At 38.2% G+C, this 15,730-nt stretch overlaps 1 protein-coding gene across 1 annotated transcript in view; it reads left to right on the top strand.

Annotated features, from left to right (window-relative positions):
* Positions 1 to 4,869: 4,869 nt before the first annotated feature.
* LOC145500477 (uncharacterized) overlaps positions 4,870 to 15,730 on the top strand; it is a 227,602-nt gene continuing 216,741 nt past the window's right edge. The window contains exons 1-8 of the mRNA XM_081480006.1: positions 4,870 to 4,887; positions 5,790 to 5,847; positions 6,810 to 6,863; positions 7,640 to 7,690; positions 8,108 to 8,202; positions 8,883 to 9,278; positions 11,436 to 11,669; positions 15,045 to 15,171. Coding sequence (XP_081336132.1) covers positions 8,142 to 8,202; positions 8,883 to 9,278; positions 11,436 to 11,669; positions 15,045 to 15,171 — 818 coding nt within the window. The 5' untranslated portion in view covers positions 4,870 to 4,887; positions 5,790 to 5,847; positions 6,810 to 6,863; positions 7,640 to 7,690; positions 8,108 to 8,141. The remainder of the gene's footprint in view (positions 4,888 to 5,789; positions 5,848 to 6,809; positions 6,864 to 7,639; positions 7,691 to 8,107; positions 8,203 to 8,882; positions 9,279 to 11,435; positions 11,670 to 15,044; positions 15,172 to 15,730) is intronic.

Below are 15,730 nucleotides of genomic sequence, written 5' to 3' on the forward strand. Positions count from 1 at the left end.
AAAGCGAAAAAGCTCATATGTGTAAAGTGAAGGTAAGAACTCTTTTTCTGTTCTTGGGATAAAAGATACCAGGAGTATAAGGTGAAGTACTGTTTCTATCCCGATTGCATGATACGTTTGGGTAAACACACGGGCGTAATAAGACTCGTATCCAAGCACATGTTTAGTTAGCCCTACCTTTTTGCGTCTATCGAAAATAACCATAAAGAAAATAACCAACGGACAAAATCAAGTTGATTTACTGGTAAACATCGCCGAAAAATAACTTTTTTTCCGGCAAAATTAATTAGTGAGAGAATAGGCGTTTCCTCGGTGATCCGCATGCTGTAAGTAATGCCAAGTTTTGTAGCAAAGGCTATAAACAAGTACAGTAGAGCAGGTCATACATTCATTCAAAACTTATTTCCTGTTTTTTTGGGTGCACTCACAAGAGCTGATGGTTCACGGGATAATAATTACTAAAACGTACAGATACTTTTCAGGTTTGTTGATTACAAATAACCTCCCTTCTTTGCAAGACAGATGAAGACTTAATTAATGGCAAATATTTACAAAAAAACATGTATTCCATTTACAATTGGATATCAAAATTGCAAAGTTTTTTTCAAAATCCCCTACGTCTACATCAAAATGTAATTTGTGATAATCGGTATTGACATAAATTAATATTTTGCCGACACGGAACAGAGAACTGGGTGGGAGAGTAGTACGCGAAGGCTCGTGGGTAGTACGTTTGTAAAAAGAGACGGTTGAGAAACTTGTGACATTCTACGGTCAGCCTTGCCACTAGCACTTTCCCATAAGGTTTATTTTTATTGTATAATTAGCGTCACATGATTTGTTTTTTCATTCTGTTGTCAGTTATAGGTCAACCTTAAAACCCCAAAGGTGGCGCCACTGCATTTGGTCGGGGGTACACGGTCCCTATTTTTCCTAACAAGAGGTTTTTGGGGTTTACATGTCCGGCTTTGGCGCATGTAGGACGTTACTTGATGTATCTCTTATCCACTTTGTTGTAAGCTTATTGTCGCAAATAAAACATATCTTGGGCCTGGCTGACCAACGCGCCCATGCCTCAACCTTTCAGTGTGTTCGGTTGTGTAGTGAAGGCAAAATATGTAGAAGTAAGACCGTGCTATTATGTGCTAAATGTCCATGTGACGATGCTTCAACATGACATTTGGAATAGACCTTTTTAGCATAGGCCGCTTGTTGCACTATTTTAGAACATGTGTTGATACTCTTGAGAATTCTCGCTTTCAAATTTTCAAATAGTCGCGTGTATATGAATAGATATTTTTTTAGGTTAATAAAAGACAATTCTCTAGCAAATATCACGTGATGTGTAATGGGAAAACAAACCACCCAAGCTAAAAAAGTCTATAGAGCATTACTGGAGTGCACAGGCCAGATGTGTTTGTAACAGGCGGTCAGAACTGGCCCGTGCTATTAAACCCTTATTTCATATCCAGTGTTTTCTAAAGATAAATTTGGAATCAACTACGACAAATATTTGAGACAAATCATTCTAATTCTTACCAGTGTCGGATAAAGTGGGCGTCATCAATGGCCCTCAGCCGCAGCCTTTCCCTATAAGTTACATATATCAAATTTATATGGATCACCATATCGGGGACCCTAGCACGACCTAAAATAATCCGCCCTCTTTTGCTCGTCCCAGATATTAATTACTTTTACAAAGATTGAGGTAAGAAACCTGGCTTAGTCCTGCATAAGCGAGTTGAGCAGAGAGATAATATAACCAATGCACAACCAGTAAATCGTAGTAAATCGGACTGGTTTCTGAATCTCATCAACGCAGCATCGAAGACGAGCGGGAAAGACTGAAAAACTACGGATTTTCCTGAGGCCGTTGGCTGTAAAACTCAGACATCTTTTCCCTTAATTTGCCGATACGAAAAGCGCCCTAAAACACACTTTACAGCAAAAGAAAACTCAATAGCACTGTTTTCCGTCATGTTGGAAAAACGAGTGCCAGAATTGACCTATCACAGCCAAGCCTGCTGGATTCTAGCAGGCTTGGCCGTGATTGGTCCAAAAATACAATGGCTAGACCAGTGATCCAGCCGTGGTGTGGGGAAAGAAACGCGGGCTCACAAAGCGGCTGCAAATCGAGCCTACTTCAAACCAGCAGTTCTTCTGTCTTAGGATTTGAGAAACGAGGTGTCGCATGCTTCCAGTTAGTACAATAAGTCGCAGGTTTCGTCTTCAAAGTTCAGCTGCGCACAAGAACGCTAAGCAACATCACGAGACAGGTAACATCGACTCGCTTTCAGGAAACCACATCAGAACACCGAGCAAACTGTCGTTCACTTATTCGAAGTTGTTGGAATCGATTGTCCAAAGTAAGGGGTCATTTTCTCGAAGAAGTCTTGGATATCCATTTTTTCCCGCCATTTTAGCAGAACTTAGCATGCACGAACGCCCTTCAAACCTCAAATATTTGGAGGCAAACATGTCATGTTTTCACCAATTAGAACATATTTTACGTCATGTGTCCACGCTGAGATGAAAAACTCGGTATTAACATTTTAAACACCCATTTTTTTTTTCTGATTTGAATATTCCGGATATTATGACCGACCGAATCTCTCTTCTCCAAAGAATTTTCCTGCCATGAACCAATTCTCAATGATGGCCCATTTTGTAGGCCTTCTTGTAGGATGAAAGCAATCAGTTGAAAACGAATTTCGGATTAAAAAAGCGAACAAAATCAACTGGAGGGAATGTTAAGCTTAAAATGATAAGCGGAAAATTCGCCCATCGTGCCAAGTAATATTCAATTTCATATTCAAAGACGTGGTAGTCAAAAATAGATATATATTAAACTCGATTTGGCTTTTTCGTCATTTTCTCGTAAAGAAATATTTTCGTTTTCAAACGGAAGTTAAAACCAGACACGATAATTATAAAGACAACTGTCCATGTTAATGATTTAGACTACAGAAATTATAAGTTGCGCACAAACACCTTAATGAGAATTTAAAAGCTAAGTATTCATTTTATTAAAAGCAGCTGAAAGGAAGTCCCAACGAAATTAGCGTTTTCCAAATTGCTTGCCTTATTTGTCAAGTAATCAATAGCCTGACAAGTTAATTAAAAGGTTGTTTAAAGACTGTCAAGATGAACGGGTCTTTTGGAGGAAATGTCAGAAAGTAGCAAATATTAGGCCAGAGATACATGGCGACTAGTTAAGTCCTAAAACCTAAAACCGATTGATATTTTGAGATATCATAAAATTTTAACCTTATTAATAGAGATAATCTGATGACCTTTATTGATACGCGATAAATTTTTAAAGCATGGGGCTTCTGGAGCCGTGGATAAAATTTACAAGGAAAAAAACGGAATGCAATTTCACCTGGACTACCGAGAGTATGTGGGCAGACCTCATTTATATTGGAAAATAATTTATTTTTGGAGAAAAATAAAACTGTTCAGCAAATTTTCAAACCGGTCGTGAATATTGCATTTAATTGCATATTATAAATTATTAGTTCGGTTAGAAATGTATTGTTTGTTTCTTCGTGGAAAGTTGGATTAGAAGCGTGATATTTAGTTTTTTGATCTCAGACAGATGGAAATCGAAACCGAAAAATATTCAATTAATTAGTATTGAACACCAGAGCATTTTGACATATTATTTACATTAAACTCCTCTTCTGAAAGCAACATGAAATTGATATCTACAGAATGACTGTTCTTCATTATCAGTGAGACCACTCACTTGGAGCTAAGTCTTCTATTGACGAGGTAGGTTGAGTGACTTTTAAACTTCTTGAATGATCCTACTTACTGCTGTCGATTTATTGCCTCGTTACAAATTAAGAACATGTCTTTGCCGGTCAGTCAGCCCTTCGTTTTTTCCCATTGTTGGGATTGTTGTTGTTTGACAGGATGGTATTCAAATTCAAACTCAGTTTAACATTTGAAATTTAAAGCGAGTTTTTCTGTCAGCCCTGAGTTAATTTCGTCTCAACTTTTCATCTTACCTGAAGAGATGAAGTTTTCCAGTACTAGGCAGACAGTGGTTATGTATGAATAAAAACATTCTTGCGATTTAAAAGCGGCACAGGTTATATTGTCGTATTCGGACCCTTGTCTTTTGCGTCACAGTTATATTTAGTGTTTTAAAGAAACTTTGGAGCTTATGTCTCTCTTAACTAAATTAAAGCTAAATTAAAATGTCGAATGTCGTGTGTTCTGTTGTTAAGAGTAATTATTTTACGTAGTTCTTTACAAAAATTGGGAAAAAGCTGCAAAGTTAGAACTTTACCGCTCTCGAATTCGTTCATAGAGATCTTTGAAGCCGTAAAGTTTAGTCTACTTGAATAGAATTAACTGAAGCGTTGTCAACCTGCGTATATGCATACTATGGTTTTAATGAAACATTTAGCTCGGCGTTGAGATCAGGACGCTATTGTGAAACCGAGTGTAAAACGTATTCCCGTTAGCTTTTGATCACTTAATCGTCGTGAGAGTTTTGAGCGTTTCGTTTTCCTAGGTCGAACTCTAAAGCGGAACTCTTAATTAGCATCAAAAGATGTTTTATGGAAAGATTCGAACGCTTCTGTATTTCAATATTCTCAGGTTAACTGAAGTAAGTGGTATTGAACTTAATACAAAAATGGCCGAGTTACTTGCGTGTCGACCCCAAGTGTGCAATTTGTAGTTTTATTTACAGCAGGGTAATTGCAGTATCCTTAACGGAGCGAAACAAAAGAGCGACAGTATTTAATTTACAATTATTTAACATCATATTACTTGAAGTGAAATTTTTTATATTTCTTGAATTAAACCAACCTTATCTCTTTGTAGTGTGACTATTTTCCCTTGCCTTTAAACCTACAGTTTCCTGTTAACAAGGTAAGTTGAAGACTCTCTAAACTTTTTATCAGGTAATTTTTACTGTGCGTATATCCTGTACGCTGGGGAAAACACATCCATGGCTATAATCGGATAGCTGTTCGAAATCAACAATCAAAGTCAGTTAAACATTTGAAAGCCAAGGGAAGTGTTGTTCACAATCCTGAGTGAATTTAGCTGACAGTTTTAAACTCGATTAACACTTTTCAGGGTTTTAGCTCGTGCAGCGAATTAACTTGACATAATATTAGGCTGTCAGCACTTTTTTGATCCAAAACCAAGTCTTCGAGGCAGCAGACTTTTAGCTTTCCGAGTACGAGCTCAATTTTATTTGTCGCAGAATAATAATTAGTTTCTCGCTTTTCGAAGACTTCAATTTGAGGTTGTTTTAAAATGTGCGATGTCCGAACATGAAACAGGAGTAAAATAAGCTGATAACTCGCTTTTTCTCGTTGATAATCAAGAAACATAAATTATTCATTTATTAAGAAAGGGTAGGTAGGAAACGCGAGGCTGTGATCCCGTTTCAAGTACAGATTTTACGTTTTCTAGATGTAGTTCTTAGGTTGTGTTTACGGTGCTTTTTTCGTAAAAATAATTCACTCATCACGTATGTCTTTTAGTCGCTTTTCACGCTTCACGCGATAACTTTTGTCCTCATCGCGTGTTTCGGATAAACTCTGTCTACCCTCATAAGAATGAAATGACATTGTAAAGCAGCTGAAAGGAAGTCTTGGGGAAATATAAAGTTCCGAACTAGTTGCGTTGTTGGTGAAACTAATCTATCGGTGGAGCAGTACTCACCGAAATCCGCCTTGCGCGCGTGACATCTCGTTTGCATCTTGTTTACACTGAACATTTGTTATTTGTGCATTAGACCAACATTGTACTTTTCTTCGAAGTGTGACTGGGTTAGTTCACTCAGAGACCACTCACCAGGATGTAAAGTTTGATATCAAGGTGAGTTGAAGTCTTTGTCAACATTTTTTCTTGAGAATGTCTACTGTAGATATCATCCTTTTGGTTTAAAGAACATTGTTTTGCTGTCGAGATCTACTATGTTTTCATATTCATTACTATTAAAAAATTGCTCGTTTAAGGAGTCTCACAATCCTAGGAATTGTCAAAACCTTGTGGAAAGTTTTTTTCGACCTTACATTAAAATTATAGTCAATTACTTAGGTGCTTACATACAATAATGGTAATATGTTCTAAACGTTCTCTTTGCACTGCGAGAAACGGAAATTTTTCTTATATTTGAAAGTATTTCTTAGTTAATCATATCTATAACAAAATTCTCGATCGTGATTGGTTCTCCGAGCGCCTATTTGTCACATAATCGCCGCGCGATCACGGGGGTGTCCAATTACAGGTATCCAATTTGAACTTTTCGTAATTGGATACCTGTAATATTGGATACCCACGTGATTCGCACGTCAATTACGCGCTCTTTAATGGCTTCCTTCGCACTGTTTCGTACAGCTTTCAAAACTCATGAAAAGCGTTACAGACGTTTTCGCTCAAAAGAAGTTCTCAAAAGACATTTTTAATTCTGAAATTTGTTATAGATACGATTAATTAGTAATTGGACCTCGTGTTGAACAATTCAGGGAGTAATCGTGCTCGTAATTTCAAATGGGCCTCGCGCTTTGCGTTCGTCCAATTTTGAAATTACTCGCGCGATTACTCCCTGAATCGTACTTCACTCAGTCCAATTACTATTACTAATCGCGTTATTGTATAGATTCTACGCCTGTCTAGAGCTGTTGAGGAATGCACTACAAGATATGTCGACAAAGTAATTTGTACTGAATGGAGAATCATACAAAATACACTTCCGCGTCAATAAATGCGTATTCGCTTCTACCTTTTTCATTTTATATGTTTCAGTTGTACATATGCTTTTCTCAAACATATTTTAGTTCAAACAATGAATTTCACAAGAAAAGTAACCTAGCATCTTGTTTGCAGTTGAGGTAAGCCGAAAACAAAATTTAAACTCTTTTTTATGTTGTTGTTTTGTTCCGTTTAGTTTAGTTTTGTTTTCTTTTAAGTGATCTGGTAACTGTTTTCACTGAAGATGTCAAAAGAACATTGTTTCCCGCTGAGTTTTTACTTTCAATGTTGTGATAATCTCCCTTTCAGAAAGCTTCAGAATTAAATGAGAAGTCAGTATTCAGATATTCACATTCATTCTGCTGTAACTGACGATGACAGAAGTTTATCTGTGGAAACACGTATTTCAATCTGACAAGCGTTGTACTTTTATAATTTGTTTTTTTAGTAACCGTTTGGTAAATGCGAAGTCAATTTCGATGTTCGATACCAAGTAAAGCGCTATTTAGTTCTTACAAGCGATTACGTTAGTTTGTTGAGACAACACTCTTATGTTCTCAACATTCTAAATTTATCTAGAATCACAACAAGACCATTTTCGACTGGACCTTCGTCGACTCAAAGAAACAAAAATACCGTTGAAAAGTGAATAAACTCTTCAAAGTTAACCACGGAATTTTACAGTGAGGATTTCGTTGCGTGTAAAGGCTATTGACGATTCGAATGCAATCAAGTTGATTTTCAAGAAATTTCAAAAAAAAATTTTTTTTCGGAATGGAAAGAAAAAATATCGTATAAAGAACTTGCGCGATGAATAACTACAGATTTGCTTCCAATTATCTGTTTATAGACGTACACAGCTGTTTTACACATGTTTGCTCAAACTATTAAACTCGTCTTTCTCTTTTCATTTAAGTTGCCGGTGCCTTGGAAAGAAATTTCACTGGGGAGGGTTCTTATTATATAGGTTAGTGTAAAGTTTCCGTGAAGATTTTTTTTTTCTGCTGTTAACGTTTTTACCTTTCTAGTTAGAGGACTGCCGCTCTTTTCTCGTTTATGAGCGATATTTTATCAGTCCAATGTTCCAAGAACATAACTGCTCTGTAACTGCGCATAAACAAAAGGTATGAATCCAGAGAATCGTCTATGGAAAGCGATCAAGTCAACGGTCCAACGAAATCGTTTTGCATAAAACTCGGAAGAGTGGAAAACTTAAAATAATATGACCATATTGACAAAAACTGTGACTTTCAGTTGGCCCTGGATTAACGTATTGCTCGAGGTGGAAGGTGTTTTCATATACATGTTTAAATCCGTGCTACGCAGCTTTGCCGCTCACAGATTTATCTACCACACTTGATACTGAGCATTCATATCATTTCAGTTCATATCATTGGAGTTGTTCCGCTGAGTTAAAGATGCAACGCTGGCTTTATACAGCACCAGTCTTGTTTGCAATATTATTGTGCAAACCGCAAGGTAAGTCATTTGTGGACAGTACAATCAAACTAATACGTAAAGTTGACTAATGTTGCAGTTGTATGGGTAAAACCTCGAGATAGTGGACTATAGAAACCCTTAGAAATTATCCGTGCAAACAAATTGGCGCACATTGAAGTCCTACTGCAAGGCTAATGGTATCCTGACCAAAATTTTTGATTTATTTTTGCATAAATGCACGGGTGCGAAAGATATAGAACAATTAAAATACAGTGGAATCCCGATTTTTTGAACCTCCAGGGGAAACAAAAATTGGTTCGAAATATTGGATAGTTGTATAGTTATAGTTATAATTATAGTGTTCGACTGATGAGAGGAAACGACTTTTGGTTCGAGTTATCGGGAGGTTCGGAAAAAAAATGGGGGGTTCCAGAAATCGGAATTCCACCGTATTATAAATCGACAGAAAATTTTCAGATATAAGGTAACCATAAATTACAGCTAGTCTGTTTTAAAAGACCTATATCTGATTTACATTAAACTGTTCATGATGAGCACTGAATCCTGCGCACGCTTCCCATTGTCAAAAATGACTCTCAAGAAATTAAGATAAAATTGTGATCGACTCGTTCCATAAGTTCCCATTGCGATAGTAAAATACCGTGCTTAAATGGTTGTATTTGTGCAATAATCTAATATTGAGGCATCTTCCTGTATAGATGTGTTTTCAAAAACATGCAACTTTGTCGTTAATGGATCTTCTGGCGAGTCCATCAGTTCCGAGTTCGAATCATCTGAGGACTGTGAAAATTCCATCTGGGTCATCACGGCACCACTGAACCACAACGTCAGGTTACAATTTGTGACATTTCAGTTATCTGATTTTATTTTAAGATGGTATGGAGGGTTTGAGTATTGGATACATCCATACACGCAAATCTATGATGGACGAAACTCAACTGACACCTCATTAGGGGTTTTTACCGGAGCAAGGCGACCTTTTACCATACAGTCAAGTGGCCGGTTTATGTTGGTGAAGCTACGATTTGCGGAATTATGGTGGAGGAGGTACCTTAGCAACTTAAAGGGTGTTTACACATTTAACACAACTAAAGGTAAGCTTGCTACATACCTGTACAACTCACCGGAACAATTTAAAATCAATATGAGAAATGTTGCTCGTTCTATTTTCTTTCTTAGTTTGTTCCGCAGGAATCAAGTCTAGTGAATATAAAATTGATGACAAACGTTATTATTCAGGGAGCCACTACAATTAGAACTGTTATCACTCAGTCTGTATGCGCGGTCACAGACGTAAAACGTATACTTGAAGTGTGGACATTAGAAGTTCCTTATCTATACGTACAGGGTTTATTGAAAGTTTGCTAGCTTGGATCAACGACTTCGTAAAAGAAATATAGGTAATAGAAAACAATTGAAATAAAACCCTTCGGTAAATTATTTTGTTAAGCTGTATCAAGGTTTGTTTATTTACAGTGCGATCATAAGTCAACCTTGTTTCTCTGAAATGAGCCAGTGAAGTTGGAGAAAATCAGAAAATGTCAGAAAACTACCAGATTAAGATGGTCACTTTTTATTGGAAATTTTTAATCCTATGAGATATTTAAGACCTTTTCAACCTTGTTAGCTACGCGGTTTCGGCTTTTTGAGGGATTACAATCCAAACAGTACCTCTTAGAGTGGCCATAAAGAGAGCTTCGTGGTCTCGATCAAAAAGTATCGGGAGGTGCAGTGGAATGTTTTGATTAAAAATGTAAGCCCAGTATCAAAGATCTCCGCTCGGCGGGGTTATCGTCTTGTTACTCGTTCTTATGATAGTTCTTGCTGCTTAAACTGGAAACTAAACAATCAAAAAATACTAATTTTCCTAAGAGGTCCACAGCTTTTCGCAACTTTGTTAACCGGTTTTAAATTATTCTTTGATCTGGAATCTTCACCATCCTCGGTACGTTTTCAAACGAAGATTGGCGTGCTTTGGATTCTGTATCCAAATCACGTGTGCGAGTCAATCAAGCCGGCTGATGAAACGCTGACGCTATCAGTGTGCTCAATTGTTCTGACCACACACAGGTCACCGGAAAGAGTTAATAAATAATGAGGAGAATGAAATTTTATGACGGTTCGTGTGTTTAATTTAAATAACGAGATTTCATGGAAACTGAGTCGTTGAAGAGCAAGACTTTGCACTCCCGAAACATTTTCAATTGAAATTCTCTACATCTTCCGAATATTCAAATTGTCGTATAAACATACTCTTTATTGCCAGGGGCCTCGGTAAATCTGCCATTGGTGCCGAGTTCCTATATCCTTTGCCCACCCCGGTAAGGGTTGATTTTGTCATCAACTAGTCATTAACGACGGTTTTGAATCTCGTGCTCGGAAATTAGCTAAACGTCGGTTCTTTCGAACCTTTTTAATACAGTCGACTCCCGATAACTCGAACCCTCGCTAACTAAAACCTCGCGCTAACTCGAACCCAAATCGGTTTCCCCTGGATTTCCGTCATACATTTACTGTAATTTTACCCTGGGTAACAAGAACCCTCGATAACTCGAACCTCCCGCTATCTCGAAGCAATTTTCGTTTCCCTTCAAGTCATTTTTTTATATAATTTCACCCTCGATAACTCGAACCATGGGCATGAGCTTTGTACCAGTAGCCAGTACCAGTACCAGTAGCTTTGTACCAGTAGCCCGACATTGTTCTCTTTAAAAAAACCTGTACAGTTAACATTTCCTGGGCTTCTCCCTGCTGCTTTCCTTTGTTTTATTTTTCACATTACGTTACGTTAAGATTTATACAGTAATTTAGAGACGAATTGTTTTATTTTCACTCGACTTCTCTATTCTGCAATTAAATTTGATTAAACACCGTTTTTTCCTTATTTGCGGTCATTTGTTCTCAACTTCCGATAACTCGAACTCCCGATAACTCGAACTCCTGATAACTCGAACCTTTCTCAATTTCCCTTTAGTGTTCGATTTATCAGAAGTCGATTGTAATAACAAAAGAGCCTCAGAGCTACAGACAATTGAAATAACCATAAAAGAAAGTTACGCGGCGCTATTGTCTACCCAAACTTCAAACCCAAAGTATATTATGATTTCGATATGCTCTTTTTAGTTATGGCATTCTTTAAGTTACAGTCCATAATCTATTTTTTTAAATCAAAATTTCTGTCACGTGCCCCAAGCTACAAATGACCTATTGTGTTCGTTGTTGTTGTTTATACAATACTGTTGCTTATGCAGATAAACCGAAAATATTGATCACACGCCCAGTTGTGCGGGCAGCACCACATCACTTTGTTTGGTGTTCTGCCGAAGGTTACCCACCAATCAACATATCCATCTTTAAGAACTCCACGTTATTGGCTAATGGAACTGGTTTGGTGATGACTCGCTTAAATGAAACTGGAAACTACTCATGTGTGGCCAGTAATGAAGCTGGTAACGACATCAAAGACTTACCGGTTACTATTGTAGGTAAGATATATTTTTCCTGTAGGAGCTACAATGAAATTCTTTGGGTTTGGTCAGCCATTAAAATCTTTTTTTTTTTTTTTTAATTCCTTCGTAAAATAAAAAAAAATAAAAAAAAAACATGAGAGTGACTAAGAGTTTGCCTCAAAGAGAACCCCACAGGGGCTGGAATGATACAGCTCAAATCACTTCTCTCAAACTTGACAAAACGTTGGGCTTGGTGAGTAAATGATTATGGTGAAAATGACAGGTCAAAATTATCCTGCAGTGCAGGCGTTATTATGGAACGGATCGTTCGATAGACCAGGTTTTCGATGCCGCCATTTTACATTGTAATTAGATGCTTGATTAGTAGAAGGTTGGGACAGAGTGCGGAGGGTTGGGAGAGAGGTGTGTGGGGCAGTTGGAATAACGAATTTTTCTTTCCCCTCCCCTCTCGCCCATTTGTCCACCTCACGCCTACTTCATGGGTATATTTTCCTTTGCCCCAACCCTCCACAGTTACCAAATCCATGATGGTGGCCTAGTACGAAAATGTGGAAAATGAAATGGAAATAAGAAATAACCACAGCATTTATATTACTTTGACACGATTTTGTGATCTTTCATTCTTGGATTTTCGTGCCCCCTCAAAATTTCAGATTTTTTTGTCATCTGTACTGCCGCCTCGACGTGTGTTTTAAACAAAAGAATATCCGCTGATGTCCTGCCTTTATCTTCAGAGATATAGACAAGCGCGAAAGCTACTCAGATGACGTTCAACATCCACGGAGAGCCATCACTGCTGCCATAAACATACAGATTCGTTTGAAAACCCACAACAACGCGTTGAGCCATCTTTGAAGATATAATGTTGAGCCGCTGTTTTTAAGTTGGAGGCTTGGTTCTTTTTTGGTTCATCTGGAACACGATCAGCCACAATAAAAACGAGAATGTTAAGAACGGTTTTAATCATTTTTGTTTGGACCTTGGTGCTGGTGGCAGTGGAGAAGAGGGGGGGGGGGGGGGTGGGTGTTGCGGAGAGAAAACTGAGAGGCATAAATCAGAGAACTGAAAGGCTTATGGACGAGTGGGATCTAGTGTGATTTAAATGCTCTTTGTACGTGTTCCGAAGATCCCTTGATGTACGACACTCTATAGTACATTATCTTGTTAAGATAATCTTTGAAATCTTTCGTGCCAGTGATCCAGTGTTCAGTATTGTTAGCATCAATTGTTGTTAGCAGGCGTTTCCAAAAAAACACGGGAAGGGAACAAAGCTGCGAGCAAATGCGAAAAATAAGGAGCCGGGATAGGGGGTGACCCCCTTCCCTTTTCACTCACTCTCTCCCCACTTCTCCCCATGTTTTGCTTATCCCAGGCGCTATCCTTAGCTCGCCCGCTTCAGAAAGGTCTGAACTCGGAGTGGCAGAGTTTGTGTTATTCACAGCTGTGTTATGTTACAGACGAAGGTTAAAATGGAACTTCAGGTACTGATCAGAATGAGTCGTTTTCCGGTAAACAGACAATCGTTGATTCATCTTGGTTCACATTTTCACATGGTTAGTTCAGTTCTTTTCTTCCTCCGAAGCGGAACTGAATGTGTGGATCAGTGACGTTGAGGTGATAGGAAAAGAGTTCAATGGGTATTCATGATTTTCTTTTTTCCCGAGTCGTCAATACATCGATACAAATTTCTTTCTTATTAATAAATAAGAATGTATATTTTTTTATACCCAGTTCAGATATCCTTATTTTTCTACCGACTTTAGGCTAAAAATATTCTTCTATACATTCTTAGATTACAAATTCGGAGTATATACTGAATGCATTTCAGTCTCACAAATCCCATGTCACCAGCTTGATGGAATCTTGTATCTAGAACTAGTTTTTTCGTTCGTTAGCTGGTTTTGTTTGATTAAGGAAGAAATACACCTCACTTTTCCAGTGGCAAAATAAAATTCATCTGAAAACGTTGTGTTATTTTATTGTATTATATTTTCCATCAACACCCAAAACGAAAATGCTCGTGAATAAATCTCAGCCGTGGGTATATTCTCAGCATCCCCGAGGGGGGGGGGGGGGTACTCCCTTATATGGGCTAAATAGGTATGTGCGACCCCAAAGGGTATGGTTTTTCAGCTGTTTGGTCATAAATAGGGTATTGATCTTAGCTGATTTTGGCCATTTTGGTCATAAATAGGGTATGGTTTTCGCACTCTAGCCTTGATATGGGTATGTTTTTAGGAAGAAACCACTTTTTCATCATTATCGAAAACAAAATCAACAAAAGCCCTTCACAAATTATGTTTAGGGTAATTTGATATTGTTCTGAACTAGGGAACTAATTATAAAGCAGGTCTGAAACAGGGTTTTGATCTAAGGGTCAGGTCATAAATAGGGTTTCGAATTTTTGGTCAGGTCATAAATAGGGTAGGGAATATCGCAGATTTTGGTCATAAATAGGGTAAGGGTTTTGGGAAGCGGGCTGCACACCCCTACCCAATTTTTCGGAGAGTACGCCAGCCCCCCCCCCTCCCCCCCCCCCCCCCCCGCCGCCGGGGTCAGCATTCGCCAATTTCAGTCTCAATGTTTCTATAAAAATGATCAACCAAGTAGCTAGAGGGGTGGGGGCGGTATCCAACGCTCAGCTCTGTCTGTTCCATATAACGATTGGCGACTATATACTACATATATGGGTAAAATTGAGGACCTCATTGAGGCTCTTTGTAGACTCTCTATACATTCAGCTGTACCACACAGCGTTAAACATTCCTACTGAAATTTTACGATCATCCCAAGATCCGCAAGAAAGACTCTCTGCTACGACCAATAGACTCGAGCATTGGTAGCGTGATGTGCAATACTGCCATGTTCTCTGACAAGATATAAAGACTTCTTGTTAGTCTCAAAGGTAACCACATCATCAACAGTGAAGCTTTTGTCAAAACAATGCGGGACTTGAAGTTTCTCCTGGAAAGAAATTCGAGTCGTGCGATATTTCGGCGTTGTTTACGAGATGCTATACCAGTTGTCAGAGCTAAGCTGGAAGATGACCGAAGTCTACGGAGAGGTGTCCCCTGGATGTACCACAATTATCCACCTTACTTGAGAAGTGTCTTTCAAGTACCTATTTTACATACCAGAATGAATTCTATAAGCAGAAACAAGGAGTGGACTATACTTTAACATGGTGTTTTTGTTGTTGAAATAATAAACCAGACAGCTAATTAAATATCATAAATAACTGTCAAAATGTCATTTTTTAGGGGCTCCCGGTCCTAAGTTAGAGGGACTAAAATATTTTGACCTTCCATATTGTCATAATCATTCATTCACCAAACCTAACATTTTCGTTTTGGCATCGGACACGCTCTTAATTCCTTCATTTACATCCAGATTGCAGAAATCTGTGTGTTAGCCGTGGTGAGAAAAAGAACGGCCAAGTTGAAAACAAAGTTGAGTGCAGGACGTCAAATTCATCATTTGACATCTTTAAGTGCCTTCCAACGACGACAACAAACCTGTAAGTGTACTCTCTTATTAGATTATCGCTCTGTATATCGGCCAGGATGTTGTTGACCAATTTAACTTAAGGACGTTCGTGCGAAATTTACCAGTCGATAGGCTTTTTTTTACTGCAGTCAGATAATGCATTAGTCACTTGTGTCAAAAATGCCAAAGAAAAAAAAGAAAAAAAAAAAGATTGGGGGTCACGGACTTCGCTTCAGAAATAAGACGTGTGGAAAACTACCCTGATTTTGAAAAATTGGCGCACGTAATTCAGCATGGTTTGCAGGGGTCTATAGTTGAAAATGTTGAAGGTGAGTCAACGGAACCAAACAATCTTAATCATATTTTATAGAAGTGGGTCTGCTGCGTACAATTCCAAATGCTGCCAACGTTTTCACGATACTTAACCATTCAAGAGGCATTTAAAACCGCCGCACAAGTAAACGAAGGGCTAAAAAGAACGAAATTCGATGGTGCATTTTGCAAAAAATTCAAACTTCTAATCGGTAGATTTTCTTAATTTTTTCACTAACTGTAGAAAATGATCCATCAAAAGAAAAATAGGAGTAACC

This window comes from Orbicella franksi, chromosome 10 (assembly GCF_964199315.1).
Source record: "Orbicella franksi chromosome 10, jaOrbFran1.1, whole genome shotgun sequence".
Classification (NCBI taxonomy): Eukaryota; Metazoa; Cnidaria; class Anthozoa; order Scleractinia; family Merulinidae; genus Orbicella; species Orbicella franksi.